Raw genomic sequence first — 27,956 nt, forward strand, 5'->3', positions numbered from 1 at the left:
TCATGAGGTCCAACAAGGCCAATTGCAAGGTGCTGCACTGGGTCAGGGCAACCCCTGGTATCAATCCAGGCTGGGGGATAAACAGATTGAGAGCAGCCCTGCTGAGAAGGACTTGCGGATGCTGGTGCATAAGAGGCAGTGGATGAGAGGCTGGACATGAGCCAGCAAAGTGCACTTGCAGCCCAGAAAGCCAATTTATCCTGGGCTGCATCAAAAGCAGTGGGGCCAGCAGGTTCAGAGAGGGGATTCATCCCCTCTACTCTGCGCTTGTGAGATCTCACCTGGAGTGTTGCATCCAGCTCTGGGGTGCCCAGCAAATACAAAGGTGAAGAAGAGGGCCACAAAAATGAGTAGAGGGCTGGGACATCTCTCCTATGAAGACATCTTAGAATAGCTCGATTTTTTCAGCCTGGGGAAAAGAAGGGTCTGGGGTGACCTTATTGTGGCCTTCTAGTTCCTAAAAGGGTCCTACAGGAGACCAGGAGAGGGACTTTTTACAAGGGCATGTAGAGATAAATCTAGACTTTAAACAGAAAGAGAGTAGATTTAGATTAGATATAAGGAAGAAATTCTTCACTATGACGGTAGTCAGACACTGAAACAGGTTGCCCAGACAACTTGTGGATGCCCCATCCCTGGAAGTGTTCAAGGCCAGGTTGGATGGGGCCTTCAGTAACCTGGTTTAGTGGAAGGTGTTCCTGTCCATGCAGTAGGATTGAAACTTGATGATCTTTAAGGTTCCTACCAACCAAAATCATTCCATTATTCTATGATTCTGTAACTCCACGTACTTAAGCTGCATTAAGTGCATTGCTAGCAGGTCAAGGCAAGTGATTCTTCCTCTCTATTCATTCCTAGTGTACCGATCAGGAGTCCTGCATCCAGTGCTGGGCTCCGCAATGCAAGGACATGGACATACTGGAGTGACTTCAGTAAAGTGCCACAGTGGTGACTGAAGAATTGCAGCATCTGACATATGAGGAGAGGCTGAGAGAGTTGGAAATGTTTAGCCCAGATAATAAAAGGCCTGTGTAAAATTTAACAGTGTGTATAAACACTTGATTTTTGACGAGTAAAGTAAGAGATAACCTGTGCTCAGTGGAATCCAGTGACAGGACAAGGGGCAGTGAGCACAAATTAAAATAAATGAAGTTCTGAGAAAACCTGTTTCAGTGTCAATGTTCTCAAACAAGGAAGGCAAAACCTAGCTGGACAGTGTCCTGAGCAACTGACTTAAAATGACCCTGCTTTGAGCATGGGGTTGAACTATGTGGTCTTCAGAGTTCCCTTCTTCAATGCCTCTGTCATTCTGCACCCAGGATGCACACTTGAGCACAGGATGTCTGCTGTCTGCTTTGACCCAGCTGAACTTGGCACAGGATCAGAGGGGACTGCTCCCCACATCCCAGATCACAAGATAGTAAGCTGATCTAAAGACTTGCTCTATTTAACACCCTTGTTCCTAGGCTTCCACCCCCTGTCCCCAGGCCATGCTTGTAACTGGGATCACCTGCATTCAATGGCATCCCAGCTGCATTCTTCTTCCCTGGGCACAGGGCCATGTGAGTAGCCCAGGAGTTGATATCACAGCTCTTGCTGCCAGTGGATTCCCCGTCTGGGAGTGGATAGTCAGGTACACATACAGCAGCACTTGCTAATAGATCAAAACAGTGTTTTAAGCCCTGCACCTCTTAGAATCATCACTGGCTTCAACTGGAGAAAATCAACACCAGCCATGGATTATACAGGAGACAAAGCAAGCTAGGTCACAAAAATTCGAATTGTCCTGGTGCACCAAGTCTTGTCCTTGGCCTTAGTGGTAGCAATGCTATAGTCACTAGAAATCACGTTGTGACTCTCTTGTTCATAAAATACATTGGGGCAACTGAGAAGTGTATGAATGTTTGATATGAAGAAACAGCGGGTTCAGTTGAAGGAAAATGGGTTTGAATCTAACAGGGTGATTGTATAGTCATGAATAATAAAAAGCCACGTGTGAAACACATTCAGTAAAGTTAAGTGTCCAGTAAAACTAGTTTCGACATCATACTAATCTCTAAAATTATAATGCATGAGTCACAGCCCTTAGATGATCTTAACCTTTACTAGAGGATACCCTGCTTTGTGTGCAGCAGCATAAACAACTGAGCAAGGACCTGTGCAGACCTGGAGAATACAACAGGACACTTTTGACTTTACCGTAAGTAATGCTTTTTTTTTCTGCGTAACAGTAGGACAACAGTTTTTGAATAGCCAATCGAAAAATTGTCGTATTTTGGTTTAAAGCTTCTTGTACTGCTTTACTATGATTTTGGTTTTTTAAAATAAAAAAAATAAGTCCTCTGTTAGATAGGCATGTTTATATGGCATAACTCTCCTCAGAAAAACTACATTCCTAAGTGTTTTAAATGAAGTAAATTGGTGATAGTAACAAATGTAAGGCATGAAATGAAATGGAAATGTGGACTTAAGGATTGCTCTCTAAAGCATCTAGAGGCTCCTAAAAAAAGAAACTGTGGCTAAAAGAATTAGAGTAAGAGTGATGGTGGAAAAAGTCACAAACAAATCAAGGAGCTTAAATTTAAATGTGTTCTAGATACAAAAGTGCACTGCCTGAAAGTGGTTTGTCGTGGGATTCAGGCCCTTCCTAGTGATAGTAGTATTTCTATGACCACGATATTCAAAGACTGTGAATTAAGGGACATTTAGAGCATATATTATTAAAGCAGAGAGCAGCATTCTTAGTTCACTGGGTTTTAGAGAACAAGATGCTGGAAAGTGGAGAACACAAATGTGGGGCCATGGTGGGAGCTGATTGGAATTCAATGAATTTACAAGGCAGTCTGCATTTCTCAGTGCAATTCAGAAACCTAAGGTATTTTTCTCCTAAAGAGTACTTTGTTTTATAAAAGATTCTGTAGGTGAAATGATCACATACCACAAGTGGATATTCTAGATTTCCAAATATTTCCCATCTTTACTTCTTTCTCTCTGTTGACACAAGATATTGAACCACTTGTGATACAGTATTAATTTCTAGAGGTAAAAGTATTACCACAAATGTGGAATGAATGGTTTCCATGCTGCAGGCATGGTTATTTCCATTTGCTGTTTGTTCTGTGTACATATGCATTTTCCCTTCCTTAATAAACAGCACTGTATTTCCATGGTCTTGATAACATCCTAATTGCTGTTTCTCTCTTTTGTTATTTATGTGGATATTGGCTTCTTTTAATGGTGCTCAGTTGTTCAACCTTTATGAAATCACTGTTAATGTTCATCAGCTCCTCATTAACAAGTGCATTTACTTTCTCTTTGGTGCCTGCATACGGGTTTACATGGATCCTATTAAAAAATGTATAATATTTTAACTTTTACAATGAAGGAATATTGTGTCTTAATTCTGCTTTGATTTTTCATCTGTTAAATTTTTACTTTCTGCTCTATAGATCTACTTTTGACTCACAGCTCTTAATCACTTAAAGACACATTGAAAAGAGAACATTGGAAAAAAACAGTTTCAAAGGAATTGTAGACTAACTCTAATGAGGGCATCTTTGGTATTACCTCATCCCTCTTTAACTTTGATTTTTATTATTTCATAACCTCTTCAGTAGGTTGAGTAATTTTCCACAGTCTACTTCCTTGAAATAGAAAGTTGGTACCCCTCAGTTCAAATGTCTTGGGATCACTGGTACTAAGCTAACTTTTTATAGTGAAGGAATTGATGTGTTGCTAAACACAAGGTGAAAAGATTTGTAAGCCAAATGTACATTTTCTTCTATTACAGAGTCACAGAAACATGAAGAAGTTGTTTCTCCTGTGTCTTTTACTTGTTGGAATTAATTCCAACAGTTATTGCTATGAGCCTAATCACCAAGGGGTAAGAAACCAAAATCAAAGAGCCCAAGGAAACCGAAACATGCCATGGCAAAGTGTAAGGAACAGTGTTTGTCGATTTGCATGTTGTTTCTACAAAGAGATTTCTTCTTACGAAAACAATCGGAATGTTTTCTTCTCTCCTTTGAGCATCTCTACTGCCTTTGCAATGCTGACTCTGGGTGCCAGATCAGACACCCTGACACAGATTCTTAGGGCCCTTTGCTTTAACCCACGTGAGATTTCTGAAAATGACATACATGAAGGTTATCGTCAACTCATGCAAATGGTAAACAGAAAGAATGGGGGCTTACAGTTGAATATGGGAAATGTTCTGTTTGTGCTTGACCGACTGAAGCCACAAGAAAAATTTTTAAGTGATCTCAGAAACTTCTATGAAGGAGAAGCTTATCCTATGAACTTCAAGAAGGCTGATCAAGCCCAGCAAAAAGTCAACAAATATGTAGCAGAAAGAACCAATGGAAAAATCAAGGATCTTGTAAATAACCTTGATCCACTTACTGAAATTCTCCTCATTAGCTATATTTATTTTAACGGTAAGATACACATATCATATTCTTCTATTTCATAATTTATTTCCTCAGGTCAGTCTTGGACTTCATCACCTTTTTTTGAAATATGGTTTTGCAGATGGACTCATATCTTGTTTTCCCTTTGGTCCTCACACTTAGTTACAAACAAAGCTTTTGAAAATTATGTTTTGCCTGACGCTGATGATAATTCCTAGCAAAATGTATGGCAAATTTCCCCATATTTTTTAATATATAAACTTCTTTCCTTCTGAAGATTTAGTGAAATATATGCTGAGGAAGGCACCTCTAGTTAGGAAAGATTAGATGCTTTCCTAATCCTATACAATCTAGTGGGATTCAAGCACTTTCTTAAATGCTTTGCTATATAGGAATTAATTTGAAATCCAGTTCTGTGGACTTCAGTTGGTGTTTTGTTCAGCAAGTTAGGAGTTAAATTTAAAAAATGCTGTTAAAGTAAAAGGTAGCATCTTACCAAATAGAAGTATGTTTACTCCATAGTTTTGCTGTTACTGTGTATGTTCATGTATCCAAAACTAAACAGTCAACAACTTCGGTTTCACACTCATGTTCTCCCTATTTTTTTACTAACTATGCCTTTGCCGATCGTATGTCTGTAGTCCTGATGTGTCTAGAGGCATAGGTTTCACCCTTTTTTTTTTGATTTGCAGATTCTAATATTTTCCAGTGAAGATGGACCCACCAGTATCAGATACAAGCCTATTGACAATAAGCTTGTTTTTCTTAATTAACTTGTGCAGTCTGCTTAGATACAGTCAACAGATCTTCCCAGAGCTTTTCAGACTGCTGATCTAATGAGAAGACGAGGATCAAGGCTGTAAGGCTCAATCAGTGGTCTAATAACAGATATTGCATCTTCTTTCAAACCTTCTCTCTCTTACTCATATGCTGAAAACAAAGCAATTGTACTCAGAAAAATAATATCCTATAATCTATCTGATAAAATTACCATTAAGCTTTTTAATTGAAATGGAGATGACATAATAGGAATTAGATTCTTTTTAAAAGGAAAAGCTATGAAAAGCTATTCTTTTAAAACTGTTAACCTGGATGTTTGCACATTCCAATATGAGGGTTCCCCTGCAAGTAATTAAGAACTATATTTTTGTGGGGGTTTTCTGTTGGTTTTCATCTGTGTCTCAGCTCCTTATATTAATCTCTGAAGATTTGGCCACAGTTAAATGGAGCTGATTGAATTATAGATGACTGATATTTCTTAATTCTCTCGAAAACATACTTGTTTGGCTCAAATAATGTTTTCACTTAGGCTTTTATTGAGCAACAGGCACATCTTTCAAAACAGGCAAAACCCCCTTTCTTTTACTGAAAGGTGTTCGAAGTATAAGCAATAAATTTAGTAGCACAATTGAGACAAAAGCCTGAGAAAATTTTATTAAAAATAACTTTGTATTACAGTTAACTTTTACATGTTCTAAAAATGTGGGGTTTTTTTTTTAATTAGATGTTCATTTTATTACTGAAATGATTTCCTGCCTTCTCCAAGTATGGTGAAGTTTCAGTTTTAGCTCTTTGATTTTAAAGAAAATAGATTAAAGAATAGCATTAATAGCAATAATATAACATTTTTTATCTTGAAATCAAGAGTAGGTTAAGGTTCTAGAGGCTGGAATTAACCTGGAGAGGACCTAAAGCCCAGTTAGCTCTATAATCAGTCCATATTTTTAGACTCTTTTCCATTGTGCATTGCAACCACCCTTGCACAGTACTGGTGACTCTCTTTCCCCTTTTTTTTGTGGGGTACTGTAGTACAGAAGTCCTTCCCTAAGGACAAAAGCCTGGCAATATTTTTCTGTCTCTGAGCCAGTGGGCACATTACTCCACTGTATTACACCAGCCCCTTATCATGCTCTTGTCGAGCTGATCACCACAAAGACTACCTCAAAGTTCATTTTTCCACTTGAACACTGTGAAGCATTTGACAAAGGTGTCATCCCTAGAAGGTAGACCCCTAAGATAGAGGTGAGGATAAGAATAAAAGTTCCTTTGAAACAGGAGGAAAGTATTAGTGAATATCATCTCTGTCTAACCTGTGTGTTAAGTGATAGCCACAGTTTGGGTTAGAAGGAACCTTAATGGTCATCTAGTTCCAACCCTCCTGCCATGGTTGTAGCCCCCTTCCACTACACGAGGTTGCTCAAAGACCTGGCCTGAACACTTCTAGAGATGGGGCATCCAAAATTTCTTTGGGCAACCTGTTCCTGTGTCTCACCACCCTCACAGTGAAGAATTTCTTCCTTATATCTAATCTAAATCTAAATCTGCTCTCTTTCAGTTTAAAGTCAGTCCCCTGTGTCCTATCACTATCTGCCCATGTAAAAAGTCATTCCCTGTCTGTAGGCCCCCTTTAGGTACTGGAAGGGGCTTTAAGGTCTCCCCTGAGCCTTCTCTCCCCCAGGCTAAACAACCCCAACTCTCTCAGCCTGTTTTCACAGGAGAGATGTTCCTGCTGTCTGATCATTTTCATGGCCCCTATTCTGGACTTGCTCCAACAAGTCCATGTCCTTCTTATGTTGGACACCTCAGAGCTTAAAGAAGTACTCTGGGTGGCATCTCACCAGACTGAAGTAGAGGGGAAAATCCCATCTCTTGACCTGCTGGCCACACTCCTTTTGACGTAGCCCAGGACACAGTTGGCTTTCTGAGTTGCAAGTGCACATTACTGAGTCATGCTGAGCTTCTTGTCAACCAACACTTCCAAGTCCTTCTCCTCAGGTCCACTTTCAACTCGATCCATTCCCTGCCTCGCCTGTATTTGTGTTTCGGACTGCCCCAACCCACATACAGGACCTTGCACTTAGCCTTGTTGAGCACCATAAGGTTCCAATGGGGCCACCTCTCAAGCCTATCATGCTCCCCTTGCATGGCATACCTTCCCTCTGGAGGACATCCCTTCCTTACACCATGTTAACTGCATCACACATCTTGGTGTCATTGGTAAACTTACTGAGGCTGCACTCAATCCCACTGTTCGTGTTGCCAACAAAGATGTTGAACAGCATTGGTCCTAATCCAACCCTGAGGAATGCCATTTGTGACTGATCTCTTGGAGAACAAGCCATTGACCACAACCCTTCAAATGCAACCATCCAGGCAATTGCTTATCCACCAAATGGACCATCTGTCAAATCCAAATCTCCAGTTTAGAGAAAAGGATATCACGTGGAACAGTGTCAAACGCTTTGCACAGCTCCAGTTAAATGACATCAATTATTCTTCCTTTAGCACAACTTGCCATTAGTGAAGTCATGTTGTCTGTCACTAGTCACCTCCTAATTTTCCACCTATCTTAGCATAGATTCCAGAAGGATCTGCTCTGTGATCTTGCCACACAAAGAGGTGAGACAGACTAGTAGTTGCCTGAATCTTTTTTTTTTTTCACTTTTTAAAAATGAGAGCTATTTTTCCCTTTTCCAGTCAGTGGGAATTTCACTGGACTGCCATAACTTCTCAAATATGACAGATAGTGTCTTAGCCACCTCATCCACCAGTTCCCTCAGGATCTGCAGATGCATTTCATCAGGTCCCATGAACATGTGCATCTTCAGGTTCCTTAGATGGTCTTGAACCTCATTTTCTCCTATAATGGTAAATTCTTCATTCTCTCAGTCTCTGCTTTTGCCTTCTGTGACCTGGCTGGTGTGGCTGCAGCACTTGCCAGTAAAGACTGAGGCAAAAAATGTCATTGAGTACCTCAACCTTCTCCACATTACGGGTAACCAGGCTTCCATTTTCCTTCTGGAGAGGGTTCACATTTTTCCTAGTCTTCCTTTTGTCATCATCATACTTATAGAAGCTTTTCTTGTTGCCCTTGATGTCCTTGGCCAGATTTAATTCTATCACACCTTTAACTTTCTTAATCTAATCCCTGGATACTCAGAAAATCTCTTTGTATACCTCCCAGGTTACCTGTCCTTGTTTCCACCCTCTGTAGGCTACCTGTTTGTGTTTGATTTCACCCAGTAGCTCCTTGTTCATCCACACAGTCCTGGCACTTTTGCCTGACTTCCTCTTTGTTAAGAGAGATCACTCCTGTGCTTGGTGGAGGTTATCCTTGAATATTAATAGAATCATAGAATCACAGAACCATTAAGGTTGGAAAAGAACTACAAGACTGAGTCCAACATTTGACTAAATGCCACCATGTCAACTAAACCACAGTGCTAAGTGCCACATCCAGTCATTTCTTGAGCACCTCCAGGGATGGCGACTCCACCATGTCTCTGGGCATCACATTCTAATTTCTGACAACCCTTTCAGTGAAGAAATTCTTCCTGCTGCCCGACCCGAACCTCCTCTGGTACAGCTTGAGGGCGTTTCCTCTTGTCCTATTGCTAGTTGGCTGTGAGAAGAGGCCAACTCTCACTTCACTTCAACCTCCTTCCAGGTAGTTGTAGAGAGCAATAAGGTCCCCTCTCAGCCTCCTTCAGGCTAAGCAGCTGTTTAGCTCCCTCAGCTGTTCCTCACCTGACTTACTCTCTAGACCGTTCACAAACTCCACTGTCCTTCTCTGGACATGCTCCAGCACCTCGATGTCCTTTGTATAGAGAGGGGCCCAAAAATGAACACAGCATTTGAGGTGCAGCCACACCAGTGCCGAGTACAGGGGAACAATCACTGTCCTGGTCCTGCTGACCACTCTACTGATGATACAGGCCAGGATACCACTAGCCTTCTTGGCCACCTGGGCACACTTCTGGCTCATGTTCAGCTGCTGTCAACCAGCACCCCCAGGCCCTTTTCCTCTGGGCCATTTTCCAGCCACTCCTCCCCCAGCCAGTAGTGCTGCATAGAGTTGTTTGGTGATACAGCTTTCTTGGTCCTCTATTCCCTCCATGACTTTATCCCGTGGCACTCTACTAAGCAGATTGCTGAAGAGACCAAAGTCTGCTCTCCTGAATTCCAGAGTTAGCAGTCCTAACATCCTACTCAGTTTTCAATCAAGCGAAGTTCTTTGTGAAAGCAGTGGGTGTTTTCCCTGAGTTGAGCACTAGATAAAGGTTGTTTCAATGTTTCAGGACTTGTGTCATTCATATTTCTGTTATTCATTCTGCTTTATTTTTTCCCTTAAGAATAATAAGGTAGAAGTCCTGCCTGTTATATACCTGATGACAGAAGTCACTATTAATGAAGAAACATAAAAGTAGCAACTTTTCCCTCTTCAGAGTATTACCAGTTGTCAATCTATACTTTGAGAGCCCAAGACATTCCCTAAATTCCCATTTCACTTTTTCCAAATACTAAGTGCAGGCTACGTCAGATGGTGGAAACAGCAGAAGATAATTATTTCATTTGTAACAAGCTGCCTAATAATCAATGTTCCAATAGAAGTCAGAAGTCAAAAGTGGTTGCATACTGTTTCAGTGTTTTATTGATGGCAGGTACTTTACTAAGCATCACAGCTTTAGTTTTGCCTAATGAATGTGATAAAATGTTAGTTTTACTCTAGAAGGCAAAATTTACTGCAGACCAACAACACTCCTTAAAAATAAAAACAACAAAGAAACCTTTCCAAAAACTCCCACCCTTTTTTAAAATCTGCTCAGCCTCTGAAATGAATGATGTGGATACGTGGAATTTGGCTTAGAAATTTTTCTCCACTGAGGATAAAAATCTTTCAGAGTTCCGATGTAGAGAGTTTGTTTCACCATGACTAAGTGAGGAGCCTTGGAAAATTTAATATTGTGAGGATGCAGTGGAAAAAGTTTCTGTTGTTGTTTTGCTTTTTAACCCAGCAGTCTGGTAGAATTAAGTTCCTCATGACTCTATACATTATCAGCTAATGCGAGATATAAACACCTTGTCTCTGAAAGTAACCAAATTCCTTAATTTCTCTGGAGAATTCATCCCTCATGTCACCCTTTTCAAGTCTACTTTGATCTGGGAATAAGGAAAGGAGAGAATATTCTCCAGAGCTCAGAGAAAGCATGGGGGCTTTACAGACTCCTTAAAACTGTTGTCATGGTGGAAAAGTGGAAGTTAGAACCCTTGATGTGTCATCTAAATGAAGAATATTGCAGCCCACTGTAAAATCTGAGGGAGTTTTTTTACATGTCATTCTACCTACTGTGTGTTGCTATTAAATTATTCCCAGTATTCAGTAAGATCAAGTGATTGTTGCAAACTGGTTTGTCTTTGAAGCCGATCCAACAGTACCAGTTTCTGTCATCTAAGAATGTGTCCTGTGGTGATATGTCCTATGGTTTCATGTCCTCAAAATATCCTCTAACTCAATCTCTTTTATTTCAAGCTGAATGGGAAAAACCTTTTGATCCACAATACACTAAAATGGGCAAATTCTTTGTGGATGGGAACAAGGCTGTTGAAGTCCCGATGATGTTTGGAATGGGCCTGTTCAAGCATGGCTATGATGACCAGCTGTCTTCCACTGTGGTGCAAATGGATTACAAAGGAGGCGCTTCAGCATTTTTTATTCTGCCTGATAAAGGAAGAATGAGGAAGCTGGAGAAAAGATTGTCTTGTGAACATATGTCAAGGTGGAGGTCATTAGTCACAAAAAGGTAAAATTCTGAAGTTCTTGGTTCAGATGGTAGGCAAGGAAACAAATGTGCTGAGCTATGACACAGAATCAGAACACCATTTTTAGTTCTGTTTTATCTGCAGAAGTATTCCCACTGACCAAAGCTGAATTTGGCTCTCTGGTGTCACTGTGTTTTTACATTAAGTACTGCATGCACTGAAAACCTTCACAGCTTTAGAACTTTTTCCATTTCTGCAATTTTTTTTCCCATATCCAACTCCCAATAGGCCCCTGTTTTTGGACTTAGACCTCTACTCATACTTTTGGGGGAGATCTTCTGCCTTCTATTTACAAGTAAATTCCTACCACTTCAGCCTTTTTTCTTGTCTCTTGCTTCTTTTCTACCTATTAAAATTGACAATAGTTGCACAGTTAATGCTGAAATAACAACTTCCATTCGGCAATTAGGAGGGCAAAGCACGTTGCAGAGCCACTATATTCAGGCTCTCTGAGGTCTTAGGAAGGCAAAATTGGAACAAGCTACACTTGTTTCAAGGTAACTCTGAGCCTAGAAGGCAGAAAGGTTATCTGCTTTCTAAAAATAATTTTATACTCCTTGCATTTAGTGTCCTGTATGGTACTAGCCTTTCATGGGACAAAATGTGTTCTACAAGCATAGGTAAAACATGTTTATAGTATCAAGCCCTTGTGCTCACTTATGAATTTGCTGCATCAAAGTTAGTGACCTTCACACATACTCATTTGAAAAACTTATTTTAGATGATCCTTTTTCAAAAGAAAAATTGCATCCTAACACAGAAACCCAAAACCAGTGTCATGCTCCTAACTCTGATTCACAGTTAAATCTCATCAAAAGAATCTACATTTTTTTTTTAATTTGGAAAAAAAAAAGGACCAGGAAAAAAAAATTAATTCTCTGTGCATCTTAACAGTTTTGAAACTTCTGGAAGCAGGAACATAGTTCGTGACTATAGGACAAATAAGGTGGTGAATCAAGATACATATGTATAATTTTTGTCAAAGAAACACAATTGCCTTTAAAATTACCAAGAAAGACACTAAATAAAGTTGAGGGGATTTATATTTCCTATCTTATAATATAAAAAAGCATCACTGTCGAAAACAAGTTTGTTTCCTGCTGCTCCCCATTTTTCATGATGACCATTCTTTCCTGCAAACCGATGACATGAACTCCTCCTTTTACCTCTGGTTTTCAAAGCAATTGGTTGCCTCTGCTCTTATTCAGAGTCTCTGGGAGGTCTTAATAAATGGGCTTGAAGTAGTATATAGAATGATTCAAGGGCTGTGGGCAAGCTATGTTTGTCCCTGTTTCTGTGTCTGCAAACTGATATGAGTTGCAGAAGTGTTGTGAGGGGCATTTTTCATTACTGTTGGCTGCCAAACAGGGGATAGTGCCAAAGTTTCACCAGTACAGGCAGCTGAGATCTATTTAATGGCTGAACTGTGGAGAAAGCATCACTTTCACTTCTGCAAAGTGCATCCCAGGGCTTCCTTCCTGGTTGCACTGTTGCTGTGGCTTTCTCTTTCCTCCATATTGAAAGAAAGTAGGGGCTTGTGAAGGAATGTCTTTACACAACAGTAAGATAGATGATTCAGTGATAATTGCATCATCATTTGGGACAGCAATCAGCACAGACTGAAATTAGGGAGAACTAAGAGATCAGCAATCAGTTATCAATCCTGTAGCACTTTCATTTCTGGGTACCAGCCAGACTTGGCATTAGATGCTGTGCAACACTTCAGGTATGGGCCCTTTCCTTTCCACTTGTCTGCTGGATGTCTTGCTCTTTGGCTAGCTTCATTAAGTGTTCCACATCTCCCTGACCTAGAGCCCTGGAGAGTTGTCCTGGTTTCTCACCAGAAAACAGTACCTAATGTCAGCACTATTTCTAACCTCTGTCTCATTATGCTGCTTCTGGCTGTAAATGTTGTGTTTAACCCTTGAAAAGTAATTGTTAGATCTGTATGGAAAAAGTAAGGAAGAAACGAGTCAGAAGTATAGAGCTTTGGGTTATTTATGGAAAACAGCAAACTAGTCACTTAAAACATTGGGCTTGACATAGAAAAATGATTATCTATTGACTATCTATATTCTGTCAATGTGCTTTTGTTTTTTACTTTGTCATCCATTCTATCACTATTTATCATTGTCCTGCTTCTTTGGTGTATATTTTTGATTTCTCTGTCCTGATTTATATGATAAATACACAAGGCCAGCCAATGGGGTTTTTTTTGTTTTGTTTTGTTTTGTTTTTTTCCAAAAGTAACCAGTGAACTCACATGTGTTGGATTTTTTTTGTGCTCAGTCTGACACACCTAAAGGTATCTCTGTTTCACAAGGTGAATCCTTTGCATCCTCAGTAATGGGTAATGATGAAGGTGTTTCCAGCAGATTCCACAAAAGATCACAACTTCTGAAAATGTTAGATGAAGATTCTTAGGGAGGTACAGTTGTATTGTGCTGAATCACCGGGTCAATTTCACTGCTCTTGTGTTGGGTTACTGCAGACTGGGAGCCAGCAAACTACAGCCTTATCCTCTCAATCAGCCTTCCAACATTGTCATAAATCTTCTTTTCTTCTCCTCAAATCAGTGTCAGTGTACATCTCCTTTGTGGGCTGAAAGAGTCTGCAGGCAAAATGTCTTGAGGGAGAAAGCAAAATCAGTTTCCCTACTGAGTCTATGTTATTCTGTGATATGTGATCAAATGTTTCACTATACTTTTGTACTTCTTTTCTGGCAGCTCAGTAAATTTGTATCTTCCGAAATTCACTCTTTATGGGACATATGACCTAAAAAATATCTTATATAAAATGGGCATTATGGACCTGTTCACTGATAAGGCTGACCTCTCTGGGATCACTGGACAGCCCCAGCACAGAATTTCCCAGGTAAGTCATACCGCTTTTTGTTTTATGGGCCTATGGTTACTGATACTTGCATCACTTTCTGTACAACTATTTGTGATGCAAAACTCATGCAAAAAGGCTTGGTTTCACATGAAAAGGTAGTTGTTGGTATACAGAGTATTTTGTCCATGCACTGTAAGTGCAATTGGGTTGGAGCAGGTTACAAGTCTGTAATTTTTAATCTAGAAGGCTGTTTCGATCTACATGGGGGCAACCTTATAAAACAGGCATGACCAAATTGCCGTCTATCCACACCTCACTACCTTCCTGCAGTGTGCTGTTACAGTCACTACATTGCTGCTTCTGTTTGCATTTGTCTTCTTTAGCCTGATTGTGGGCAAGTACGGACTATAGGATGTGTCACCACTTGTGTTTTATGGAGGGGAGGGGAGAGGACAAACACTGCTTGCTTTTAAACTGTTTAGGGGAAAGGAAAATGCAGTTAGTATAAACATTTGGCTTCAAGCCTATGAACAATGACCCTCATTAGTGTCAGGCCAAGGTAAAAGCTACAGACAGGTCATACTTCAATGAACCTAGAGTTAAAACTGACAATCAGTGCAGCTTTAATTGTCTAATATGAAGAAAACAACTGCCCTCATGACGTCAGGAGGACGTTAGTAAACCAGGATCTGTCAATGTCTTGACTTTGCAAGATAAAACTTATAGGTTTCTCTGCTCTAGCCCTCCATTTCTGGACCTTCTCCTTTGCTACCATTATTTCCAAGACATGAAAGGACATAGAAAACATATTCTCAGAATTCTATCAATTGTGCTAGTCTGCATGTTATTTTTTCAGCTATATGAACTTTTAATAGACAATTAAATATGGTCTTGCTCTCTTAACATTTGGTCTAGCTGTACAGATCTCCAAGAGTGGGTGCAGGGAATAAGAAAAGAAACAAAGCAAATGTTTTCACTAGTGGGGACATGTATCTCCACTGGAAACAAACTTTTCCTCCCTGGGACCAGAGCTATGCTGCATGTAGCTTGGTGATTCTTTTTCCGCTTTGCTGTCCTTATGCAGTGGACTCACACCTGTCAATCTGATGCTTGTTTCTTACCAATAACTTCTTCAGGCACTTTTAGGTCACATTCTTATTTAGGTGACTATTTTTGTACCCCCTTGACTTGTACATGTCTGTTTCTTCACAGGCTATTCATAAGGCTGTGATAAAGGTGGATGAGACTGGCACCGAAGCAGCAGCTGCCACAGGCATGGAAATAGTGCCTATGTCCGTTCCAGTTACCATTAAACTCAACAGGGCATTCCTTGTGGTCATAACTTTGGAGAACAATATACTTTTCATGGGAAAAATTATGAACCCTCTGAAAAGAGATTAAGTTAATGTACATATTGTGTATGTGGTGATCACCACTCTTAAATCAAGTATTTGACCTGATGAGTATGGCATGGCTGCAGAGGGGCTCTCTGCCTCTTAACTGACGTTATTCATTGGTTTTTGTAGATGAGACTCTTCATCAGTTTAAGTTGTCATAGTTGCTTGTTTGTTTGGGCCTTGCTTTTTTTTTTTTTAAGAAGGTTGCATTCAGGCAGAACTTTCATTAGGTCTGGGATAAAGTAGGCCTGTGTGATACTGATAGCATAGATACATCTTCTAGCAGGGAAGCTGAAGAGCATGTGGGTGGAGAGAGTTGTGTACGTTTGCTTCTTCCCTCATGGCTGCCTTCTCACATTTTTTTTTGTGTTGACTGACAAATGGGTACAAGCTATGTCACTTTATTAGTTGTGTCCCTTCTCCTACCAACACGAAGTTTGTAACTAGCATAGACCTTAACATGCATAATGCTTACTACCTTGCATAGTACCATTGTTGTCCAGTGAGTCTAATACATCCTTGCTTTTCAGCTGTTGTCCCAGCTTGGCTGCTGCAAAGGGGTCTCAAAGAAGGTGTGTTTTCCCCCTGCAGATATATACTGGCCTGCCCACTGTTTCTGTGAAATGTACAGTCCAGACTCATTACAGGGCAAACTTTAGAGGTTCTAAGAACTTGGTCTAAGAAAAGAAGAGGTAGATCTAATCTGCAGTTCATTCCCCAGGAGCCAACTTTCATGAATCAGATATACAGCTCAGAGCAGTCAGAAGACTACTTCTAGCCTGCGCCTGCACCTAAACTAGCTTCTAGAAGCCCCCAAGCAGCAGGAAACACAAGCCATCTCCTTCTGGTGCCAGTGTCTGCACCATTACTGTCTGTACCTGGGAGATTACCCATGGTAGTAAGCGCCGTTCCAGTATTGTTTGTAGGATCAAGCACCCTACCAGTAACATCTATATCCTATCAGTGACACTTACCGTGTCTCTTGATATAACCCCTTCTGTTCTCAGACTGTCCAGTAGTACAACATTGGTACTCTCTTTCTCATCTGCTTCATGGTTAGTATAGTCACAATATTATAAAGAGCTGTTTTCACTGTTAAGATACACAATACTCAAAGTCACATTCATAATGAACATGCTTTTTTTTTTCTCCTGGTTTACCTTCTTATCTATGTTTTTTCTTCTGGTTTTCACATCATCTATCATTATTTTATTTCTTTGCTCGTGTTCATGGTATGTATCTGATCTCTGGTTGCAGGAGGGGTAAATTATTGACTAAAATGGGTTAGTCTGTTAATAGGTATTAAGCATTAACACCAGTCTTTGTACAGCCTTGAAATATGCAGACAAATGTACTATGGTAGAACAACATCGATGAATAAACATGACATTTAAAAGTTTCTAATTTTGCTATTTTACTTTTGTAGCTCAGAGTGAAGACTAAAGTATGGTTCAAGCTGGTTTTTTTGACAGATGTCAACAACCAGTTATTAGTTTACTGTTCATATACATTAGATCAGCACAGTAGTAGTAATGCCAGTAATGAGTTTCAAAAAGCCGTCTGTCTCTAGCCTGGGCAGTAGGTTATCTCCGTTAGGCAGAAGACTTTGGGAAGGTTGGGCATTCCTTTGATGCAGAGATGTTTATTTCAAAGCCTATAGAGAGCATGCTGCTTCTACTCTATCAAGTGTGTAGCTTCTGTATGTCTCTCATCTCTCTTCTAAATAGTTCTCTCTTGACTCCCTTGACAAAACCGAGGGAACGGCCTGAATTTGTGCCAAGGGAGGTTAAGGCTGGGTGTTAGAAAAAGGTTCTTCACCCAGAGGGTGGTTGGGCAGTGGAACAGGATCCCCAGGGAAGTAGTCACAGCAACAAGCCTGACAGAGTTCCAGAAGCATTTGGATGATACTCTCGGGCACATGCTGTGATTCATGGGGGTGGTCCTGTGCAGGGCCAGGAGTTGGACTCGATGATCCTTGTGGGTCCCTCCCAACCCAGTGTATTCTGTGATTCTGTAATAGATATGTTATCAGTCTTGGCATGTGTTTTGAACTGTGTTTCCTGTTATTCCATAAACAAAATACAGGCTGTCTAGATTACAACATCTTTATAATAAATTATGACAGGGAAAAAAGAAAAGTGTTAGAAGCTGTCAGCTTTCTGTAAAGGAAACCACTTCCAAATTAAAATCACAGTGAAGAAAAACTCATCTCTGTAGCATTCAAATAAGGCAATAAGAAAAAATAAATGTAGTGTTTCCCAAACTGAAAATTAAGTGTACTAAATTTGCCTACATCACTGGATCCATAGCAAACCTTGACTGAGGTTCTTACAGTTATTTGCATTTTACATCAATGCAGAGGCACTGCAGATCTTGCTAGGTCACAAATAATTTTCTGACTTAACCAGATCTTGCAGCTTACTTTCCTGTAAAAATGTACAGCAATCCATTTTGAAGTAAATCCAAGAAACTCTAACTTGAAAAAGAAAAGAAAAAGGCATAGTTGCACAAAAAAACTAAATTAGAATTAAGAAGAAAAATTTCACAAAATGGAAGCCATTATCAGACCAGTGAATGCCCCCCTGAAAAAAGAACAATCCCACAACATCAAATCTAAAACTGTAATAAGAAAGGACAAGGGTAACTTTGAGGAAAAGAAACTTGCAGAAGTCATGTCACATGATAATATATTCTTTTTCAAAGACATCATTTCAGAGAGCCTGAGGGGCCAGTGGATGTTCAAAGTGTAGAAGAAGTGCTCAAAGGGGGCACTGGCAAAACAGGAAAGCTCAATTCATTGCACATGTGCTTCCTTTGCAGTGTGAACCACTATTCTAAGTTGAACTAAAAATAGAAGAGTTTTCGGGGAAAAAAAAAGTAATCAAAGAGCAGGTAGCAACAAATTGCCAAGACTGTTTAGTACGCATGCAAGAGACCTTAGCCGTCTCAAAAAGATGCACATCTCACTTTGATGCAACAGTTAAACTGTCTCTGTACCAGAGTAATAAGAAGTGACAGTTTTTTCAAAAAGATGTAAGTGAACATGCAGTGAGTTGCAGAACAGTTAGTTCAACTTCGCTTTTTGGGAAAATGCAGAATTTGTAGTTATGTATCATGAATAAGTATGAAAAAATATTGAAGAACTCACATGACCATCATAGAAACATAGAATATTTTAGGCTGGAAAAGACTTTAAGGTCAACTCCAACCCTTAACCCAGATCTGTCAAGTACACCACTAAACCATGTTCCTATGTGACACATCCACACATCTTTTAAATACAGCCAGAGATGGTGACTCCATCGCTTCCCATGGCAGCCTGTTGCAGTGTTTGACAACCCTTTCAATGAAGAAATGTTTCCTAATATCCAATTTCAACCTCCCCTGGAGCAACTTGGGGTCATTTCCTCTTGTCCTATTGCTTGCTACTTTCAGAAAGAGACTGACCCCATCTTGCTACAAACTCTTTCCTCCTTTCAGGTAGTCGTAGAGAGCAAGAAGGTCTCCCCTCAGCCTCCTTTTTCCCAGGCTAAACAACCCCAGCTCCCTCAGCTTATCCTCATCTGACTTACTCTCTAGACCCTTTGCCAGCTTCAGTGTCCTTCTCTGGACAAGTTGCAGCTCCTCAATTTCTGTCTTGTAATGAGGGGCCCAAAAATGAACACAGGATTTGAGGTGCGGCCTCACCAGTCCCGAGTACAGGGGCAGGATCACTGCCCTGGTCCTGCTGGCCACACTATTTCTGATACAAACCAGGATGCCACTGGCCTTCTTGGCCACCTGGGCACGCTGCTGACTCATGTTCACCTGGGTGTCGACCAGCATCTAGGTTCTTTTCCACTGGGCATCTTTCCAGCCACTCTGCCCCAAGTCTGTAGCACTGCACGCAGTTGTTTTGACTTGACGCTTAGGGAGACAGTGTCAAAGGTTTTACTAAAGTCCAGGTAGACAATATCCACAGCCATTCCCTCATTCGCTTAGCTGGTCACCTTGTCACAGAAAGAGGTCAGGTCGGTCAAGCAGGATCCGCCTTTCATAAACCCATGCTGGCTGGGCCTGATCACCCAGTTGCATGCTATGTCACGGCACGCAGGATTGATCTGCTCCATAACATTCTCCAGCACTGAGGTCAGGCTCACTATCTTGTACTGTCCCAGATCCTTCTTCTGGCCCTTCCTGCAGATGAGCATTGCATTTGCCAACCTTCAGTTGTCTGGAACCTCCCTGGTTAGCCAGAACTGCTGATAAATGATTGAAAGGAGTTTGGTGAGCTCTTCCACCAGCTCCCTCAGTATCCTTAGGTGGATTCCATCCAGCCTCATAGACGTGTGTGTTTCTAAGTGGTGTAGCAGGTTGCTGAGGGGCCTCTGGTGGTCTAGTGGTTAGGGTGCAGGACTCTCACCGCTGCGACCCGGGTTCGATTCCCCGGGCAGATGGAGCTCGTTAGCCCTGTGTGGCAATCCATCTAAGAGAAGGTCACTCTAAACAAACCTACGTTCTGAGGACCTCACTGCCACTGTCTGAGTTTCACTCGGCCCCGGCAGATGAACCTCAGGATTAAAGGGTGGGCTCAGTTCAGCGCAAGCTGTGTCTCACCTAAAAAAATCCACTGCGCAGGCTCGAAGGGTCAATGACCTTTCCCAAATCTTCGCTCGCGAAGACTGGCCATTAAAATTAAAATTAAAAAGCAGGTTGCTGACTATCTTCCCTTTGGTTATGGGGGCTTCGTTCCACTCCCCATCCCTGTCTTGCAGCCCAGAGGTCTGGGTAGCCTGAGAACAACTGGTCTTACTATCAACAACTGAGGCAGAGAAGGCATAAAGTGCCTCAGCCTGTTCCTCATCCATTGTCACAATGTTCCCTCTCACATGTAGTAAAGGATGGAGGTTCCTCTTAGCTACTTCTTATTGCTAATGCCTTTACAGAAATATTTTTATTGTCTTTTCCAGCAGGAGGCAAAATCCTTTGCCAAAGAATTCTTTTAAAGAGTTGATCTGTCCATGTATTATAATGGTTTGATTGATATATGTCACATACTTCTGAAAACATAATATTCCCCAGGGAAGGACCTAAAAAAAACCTGTAAGCTAGTGGGGGAGGAAAGACCCTTAATAAGCAATGAGTTCAGGCATGCATTATTCAGAGAAGTCAAAGATGATGTGGGACTTTAATAAATTGTGAGGTGACACATTTTCCCAGTGGTTTCACCTTTTTCATTGGGAATAATTTCACAGTACACATTGGCTGGCTGATAAAATGTCAGAGGAAAATCACTGCCAGGAAATATAAGGCAAAGAATCCAAGGAAATCATGGCCAGGCTTCACGAACAAAGATTTGGGAAGGACTCTGCCCACATTTGCTACAAGCACGCTGGTGGCTAAAGAGGCCAATGCGAGATAGACAAGTCCAGTTGCAAAAGGCACAGCAGAAAGACTCCTTGGATGGTATCGGTAACTGGCTTTTCCCTTTTTTTTTAACAAAGAAATAAGCCCTTGGTTTATACTCAGCATGGTGGTCTCAAGTTAGTCATTGCCACTCAGGATAGATACTTTGTAGTGATCCTGGGTAGGCCACTGAATCTGTCATCTCAGTGCTGATGAAAAATTAAACCAAGCAGTGTGAGATAACGATGAAAGGAAAAAAGAGAAAGGGAAACTCAGTGTGCTCAGTGTACGGTGATATGTCTATACTGTGTGTGCAATGTGCAGCACTGGATACTGAACTAGATGAGTCTTTGATCTAAGCTAAGGGTACCCATTTTATTTGGCTTATAGGATGAGGTATTTGTTTATATACTATATATGTATACTACTGTGCATCTATAGACTCGATTCAGAGCCAAAGCCTAAGTGTTTGTTTCCTTTTCCTGTGACTGAGGGTGCCTAAGACAACAGTTTAGGGCTGGCATTTAAGGGCATTTTTATTTCCTCAATTAACAGCAACAGTTGATCAGCTCAGTGGTTCTGTAGGAAATAACTAAAAATCTAAGTGAATTTACCTGACTCAGTAGTTTAGGAGCATTCATTCTAAAAAAAAGTGTGGATTTTTTAAGAGATTACAAGGGTCTTTTTATCACTTCTTTGAATGATTGAAGTAGGTGAATTTGCATTTGCCTGCTTATTTGCAGTTTTGGTCTTTTAACAACCATTGATTATACTTTTTACAATCACACGAATGCCTTGCTATTTACCAACATACCTTCACAAAGACTCTAACAAGATCTATCATATCTCTTATTTAATGTTTCTAGGTTTTGTTCTTTTATTTCTCTATCAAACACATGTATATTTTTTGAATGGGAATATCTCATTACCCCATCAGATTCATACCAAACTTCTTTGAATAAAATTTATTTTTTTAATATGAACTAGCTCTCAGTATACCAGTTCTAAACTGTTTTTTCCCTATATATATGACCTTAGAGTATATGATAAATCCATTTTTATTCCACAAAAAAAGGCAAATGAGAATAAAACTGTGAGTGGCAAAATAATTACTTCCTCATTGTTCAGATCATCTACAGACGATATAGAAGTCTTTTCCATCTTGACTTGAAGAATTGAATGCTTGATCTAAACTTTTGTGTAAACAATTATTTTCTCTCAAGTCAGACTTTTTCTACAGAAGACTCTAAATGATGTCCACAGTTCCTTAATTGTATTATCTTCACATCCAATAAATGACCTTAAAATCTCAACAAATTTCCTGAAAATGGTTTTGAATTTTTTTCCATTTTATTGTTAAATGATAGGAAAATTGACCACTTGATAGCAACTTATAAAATAAAAATAAACATGGAACATTTTCATTATTTCTCTTTCAAAATGTTAACAAAGCAAACATATTCATGAAAATTTTCTGATTTCTCTGACTCTGCTTTCTTACATGGAATTTGCTCTCTCAGATAACTTCCAAGAAGTTTTTCTGAGAAAGGATTTTAAAGGGGAACATTAAGGGCCACAGGAAGAATCTGGGTATTTGTGCAATCTGGGAAAGTTTCTCAAATGAAGAAAAATATTGAGCATTTGTGAAGCACTGTTGTAAGTAATAGAATGATGAAGTTGTGGCTCAGTTATAAGCATACTACGATCAAAGGTAAGTAGGGATCTTGAGCTCAAAGGATTTAAGGATTTCTTAGCTTTGATTTAGGCATTCTTAGCACTGAATGCCTATGGACCAGTAGTAAAAATAATTGCTTTTACATTAAGCCATGAAGGAAAATATATTTAGAACAAGCTGGTAAAAAATTTCCTGCTTTAGAAACAGCGAATCCTCTTAGACATAGTCCTGACTTGCAGGATTCTGTTTCTGGTGAGGAGACCTGTGCTTCAGAAATTATTTCAGGAAGGATCCCAATAGTTCAGAGATCTCTGAAGATCAGGGGATGTGAAGTGTCATCTGTGCTGTAATACTGGGGTGTTGGGTTTGGAGCTTTAGTAATTATGTGTGTGGAGGCGAATTAGAAAAACAAACGTGTTTGTTAAGAGATTAATTCAATCACCATTAGTATGAGAGCCGGAGCATTCACAAAGGCCAGAGACCAGTTCAAACTGGTTTTCATAATCCCCACCCACCTAAGTTCTACCAAAGGCATTAATTTAAAAACATTGCATCATCAGGGAAAAAAAAATACTCTCACTGGCTGATCAATGAACCTGAGAGCAGGACATTGTCACCTAGAAGTTCTTGTGACCTGATTAACCTTTTTGCTCTCTACAGCTGAGCCCCATTCTTGCTGACCCCAGCCTTAGGAGTGCCTTAATGCTCTGCTGCTCTATGGAAGAAGACACCTGGGTATTTAGTGAAAACCATCTGAGTTTTCCCTGGTCCCCAGAGGTTGACTTTTGTTGAAGGGGCTTGCTGTGACTCCTTTGGGAATGCTTTCCTTCATGATTCTTCAACAGGCTCTATTTGCCATTGCTCTCAAAGCTGATGGAGGAAGCAGGAGTAGAGGAATGGTGTGCCAAGATGATAGTGGTCTGCAAGTGACTGTGGGTGATGTGAAGAAAGGCAGGAAAAGGATATCAGAGAAGATAACAGTACGTAGGAGTCAACATTAGACAGAGTATCAACAGGTTTGGGGTAGGGAAGTCTTCATCTGTATCGAAATAGTTACAAGTCAAAAAATTTTCTGTTAAAACTAACAGATTTAAGATTTTTGTATAATGGTTGATTACAGAGAAAAATGTTGAACTTGTCTGAATATTGATCTAGAGTAGGATTTTTAAAAGTTATGTGATGTTGAGCTAAATCTTCTCCCAATGTAATTAAAACTAGTGACCGCAGTGAAATTTGATCTACTCTATATCCATTCAAAATAAAATTGAAACCTGCCTTCCTTCTGCTCTTGTTCCCTGGTGGATTCCTATGTTTGTACTTTCATTTTCAACAGAGCTGTTCTGTATGAGTAGGGAGACGGACAAGGTGTAATAAACAAGGTAAACTGACTCTTTTACTTGCAAGACCACTTTCTGGGTCCTTTCTTTGAGCATTAGCCAAAATCCATATGGTATGCTTGGGCAGCTGAGCTTCTGAGTCACAGAATAATGTCATTATTGTTTACTTCAATCCACTTTGATCAACCTTATTTGATCAGCTGTACAATTAAAGGTAGACACTTGATTAAGTATCGCTCAGGAGTACAAAGGAGGTAAAGAAAGCAATTCAGATGAGATGGTCCCAGATAGCAGGGTCAGTGGATCAAATGGGAAGGTGAGGAAGAACTTTTTAATGAAGGCTTTCAGAATAATGTTAGTTGCTTAAGTCTTGAATTACTCATTGGGATGGTTCTTGTTAACTACATTTTCATGTTGTATAGACACATATTTATTAAAAATTTAAGTACTATATTGCTGTTGGAAACCCATAATTAATTGATTAATTTCTTTATTTCTTTAACGCAAGAACATTATTAGGAAAGGACAGGCCAGTAGTTACACAGCATTGGGTTGGGACTTGGGAGTTTCTACTTCCCTTCCCAGCTCAGTTACAGGTTCACTCTGTAGAAACTTAGCTTCTTTGCTGCTTATACCTACCCACTAAGGCTGATCGTCCTTCATTTCTTAGCTTACACAGTCAGAGCAGGATTCAGGCCTTATCATAGGTAAATAATACGATTTTAAAAGTACAATGCTGGATGGGCAGTAGATGAAGGGGTTCAGGTGAAGCAACCCCTGCTGGCATATGCTTGGGTCAAATCAAAGGTTAAAAAAAAATTTCAGTTAGCACAATGGTCTTATCCTTCTCTATTTCTCTGTACAAAGTTCTTGTATTTGCATCTTCTAGTCATGAAAGAAAAATTTGTGGTAAAAGGATTGGATTGTGCAGTGTTGTATGGTGCATACAGATTATTAATACTTGCAATTTATGTGTGCTTAATCACCTCTCCCCGTGCTGTAGTGTACCTGGGTAACTGCCACCCCTTGAACAAAATAAGCATTTCAGGAAAGAAGATGCTTTCTGAAAAGTACAGAGGACTGTTTATGGAAGCTTGCAATTCAGGAACATTTCCATTTTCACTTTGAAGCTGTATAAAGCTGCATCTGCAGACCACAGATTTTCAGATTATGTGTCACTGTTGCCAAAGGAGATGCCTTGGAATCAAACTGATAAAAACTTATCCTGTCTTCATTAACCTCAATAAGAACTAAAGCGATGCTAAAGGCCATTGAAAGTAACTTTTTATTTTCATGCCATCTAATCTCAATGACAAAGTTTGATGTGTCATTTTTATTCTACAGATGAGGAGACTGAAGCCTATTGGTGATGTTCCCAAGGTCAAAACTGAGCTGCTCAACAGAGATAGCCATCTATCCTTAATTTTCAGTCCAGCGGTTCTCTCATCAGGTGGTCTATCCCAGCCTGAAATCATTTCAGTATCTTGAAACGTACTTAGGCAATGGAAAATATATTGGAGATCTTTAAAGTCAATAAGAGTAATTTTTCATCTATTTTGGGGGTTAGGAGGAAAATAAAACAGAATAAAAATTTTTTTCTCCACAGTACCCCTTCTGGAAATCATTGAGATATTAAATCTCAGTAAGCTCTTTCGTTACTAATATTAGTATTGCAGAAACGTTCAAGTCTGAAAAGAAAGTCCATGGTAAAGATATTACATGTAGAAATAATGAAAAACAGGCCTTCTTTTGAAAGATTCTGGGGCCTACATAACGGGTATTTATGCTAAAGCAACCTGTCTACTCTCCTGCCCCTTTAACAGGAGGTCTCAAGTCTTCTATAGGTCTTGTGTCATGCCTGCCAACCTGCACACACTGAAGCAGCAGTAGGAGATTCAGTTATTGGTGCACCATACATGTAACACACCTGCTACATTTACTGTAGAATTTGCAGCTGGCATTGAAACTGAAAAATGATGATGAGTGTTCACTATCGGTGATTGCCACTGGTATAGTAATTTTTTTAAAAAATTCTTGTCCCTGCTCTCTACTTAGTTCATATGAGTGATACTAATTCAGTTGAAAAAAAAAGTTCTGTGAGCAGAATTTCCTTCTTCTTGTGAATGTTTTTTTTTCACTGTATATAGACTATATTTCATCCTCATTTCACAGTCCCTTTCTAAACCACTGAATTTTTTCTTTCTGACAGGACAGTGGAAGAGATTCTTCAATAAGTATTGAGAGCATGGCATGACCACTGTGTGCAGATTGCACCTTTATTCTTCACTGTATATGTCATCCAGACTAGAAAAACCGTAGTTCACCAGACATGCATACATCTTCAATCTTAACATTCTCCCTGCACTCTGACTGCCTGATCCTTCCCAAAGATTTCTGCATAACTCAGAATTATCGGTGAGGGAATGAAAGGGAAGGTAATGTCCATTTTCTTCCTAATTCTATACTCCATTTCCTTCATACTGCTGCTAGGTTAATATACTTGTGATCTATATACCTTACACTTGCAAATCTTCGTGTAACTTATAAAAGGGATAAAGATTTTTTTATATTTGAAGTAACCTGTGTGTCTGTGAGCTGTAATCCTAGAACAGCTATTATTGTTGCTAAATTGACAAAAAATCTCTGATTTCCTTTGAACACTGGGCAAGTTGAGTGGTTCTGTTGCCATCGAATATAACAGTCATTGGTTAATTAAGAACTCTTTAAACCTGTTTCAGAATGGTCTGTTCAAAACAAAACCGATAGTCAGGAAGATGTTTGCAAGATGTTAGCAAATGCATGAACTATTATATGGGTCTATTTCTTCTAAAGATGTCAAAATATGAGTTGGGGTGTGGTATCGAAACTGACCTACATGAAATGCGCAGCAGTAACATGGACTTGGGCAATGTAGACTTTGTCGTGATTTTAATTATCAGAAGGAATAAAACCCATCTGTTTGGTTATTTCAGTATTCTGTACTTTTATTCCTATTAAAAATAAATAATAGAGTGAAAGATCTAGTTCAGTATATAAATGATCAGTACAAAGCTGGTTAACGTGGTTTCATGACATAGTTTTAGAGATGAAATTGTGGTCAGTAGACAGGTGGGATTGTAATGGCTTGTGGCAGTGCGTGGTACACCTGGCATGCGTGCATGTCCTCATCATTTTAGTTTCAAGCTGCTGTAGCACCTTATTGTTGCTTCTATAATGAAATGCTAGGGAAATGCCTTGTTAAATTTTAGCTTAGCATTATTAAGAACAAAACAATAATTACAAGGCATCACAAATGAAAGAGAAAACAAGAGGCTTATAACCATTTTGTAACACAGTTCATCCTTGACCACCGTGATCTGTCAGTCACCTAGGCTTTGATGAGTAACATAATCTCTGTGTTTGTGACCTTTACAGGCAGAATTAGAAGGAACAAGTAAAAAGGAAAGGGGAGGGGAGTTGGGGGGTGGGGGTTTCGGAGTGAAGAAATAAAGAGGAAAACAAAGAAGGGGAGTGTCCAGACAAGGTTTATCTATGTTCTGTCTCCATGTTTATCTATGTTTGTAATGACAAAATTACACACGTGAGTAAACAAGTACAAAGGAAAGAGTCGTCCCAAATGGGGAAACGTACTTCATGTCAGCACTCGATCATGGTCTTTGTTGTTAACTGGAAAAAATCAGTCAGCTTGATTCATCAGCACTTAATTCCTATTCAAAAAAGTTAATAGAAACAAGCAGTACTTGTTTTCATTTAAACAATTTAGAAGTGTGTGAGAGGGCAAAGAGAACGAGAAGTGAGTGCTCACATGCAGTATGTGCACGTGTGGGAGTAAACAGCTTGCTTCTTGTGTTCCCGCCACCTGCCTGAGGCAGTAACTGAGATCCACGCAGTACTGAGATAGATGAAGGGACAACATCAGCCAGAGTAGGAAATCCATCAGGGAAACATGTCTGTCACATATCCTCTCAGTGGTATGCAGCTACAGACAGAGAGAGAAAGCACAGGCAATTAGTTTGTCATCCATACACAGGCTGAGGATCAGGCAGAAGATTTTGCTCTGGATAGACTTTGGAAGAGCACCAAGCTGATGTGATACATGGCTCCATGTGTACTTCATCACAGCACAAAGAGTCTGACTTCTGGCACCAAGACTCGCTATCTGTTTCCGGTGGTTCCAGGCACAACCTCCTGGTTTCCAGTAGGGTCCTAATTACACAATGTTTGCCCTCATCTGCTCCGCATGGCCAAAGCCAACAGAGAGAATGTCACAGCTACTCTTCAAATGGCTGAAGATTGTCAGCTTCTTTGGCTGAATAAT

The 27,956-nt window shown here is 40.0% G+C and overlaps 1 protein-coding gene across 1 annotated transcript; it reads left to right on the forward strand.

Moving 5' to 3' along the window:
* The first annotated feature begins 1,255 nt into the window (after positions 1–1,255).
* On the forward strand, positions 1,256–15,316 carry LOC108504593 (serpin A3-4-like). Its single transcript, XM_017829793.1, has 5 exons — positions 1,256–1,420; positions 3,791–4,436; positions 10,720–10,990; positions 13,736–13,883; positions 15,057–15,316. Exons 1-5 carry the CDS (start codon positions 1,256–1,258, stop codon positions 15,243–15,245), a joined length of 1,419 nt encoding a protein of 472 aa, XP_017685282.1. The 3' UTR covers positions 15,246–15,316.
* The last annotated feature ends 12,640 nt before the right edge of the window (positions 15,317–27,956 follow it).

Source organism: Lepidothrix coronata, unplaced genomic scaffold (assembly GCF_001604755.1).
Source record: "Lepidothrix coronata isolate B3197 unplaced genomic scaffold, Lepidothrix_coronata-1.0 Scaffold169, whole genome shotgun sequence".
In the NCBI taxonomy this organism is placed as follows: Eukaryota; Metazoa; Chordata; class Aves; order Passeriformes; family Pipridae; genus Lepidothrix; species Lepidothrix coronata.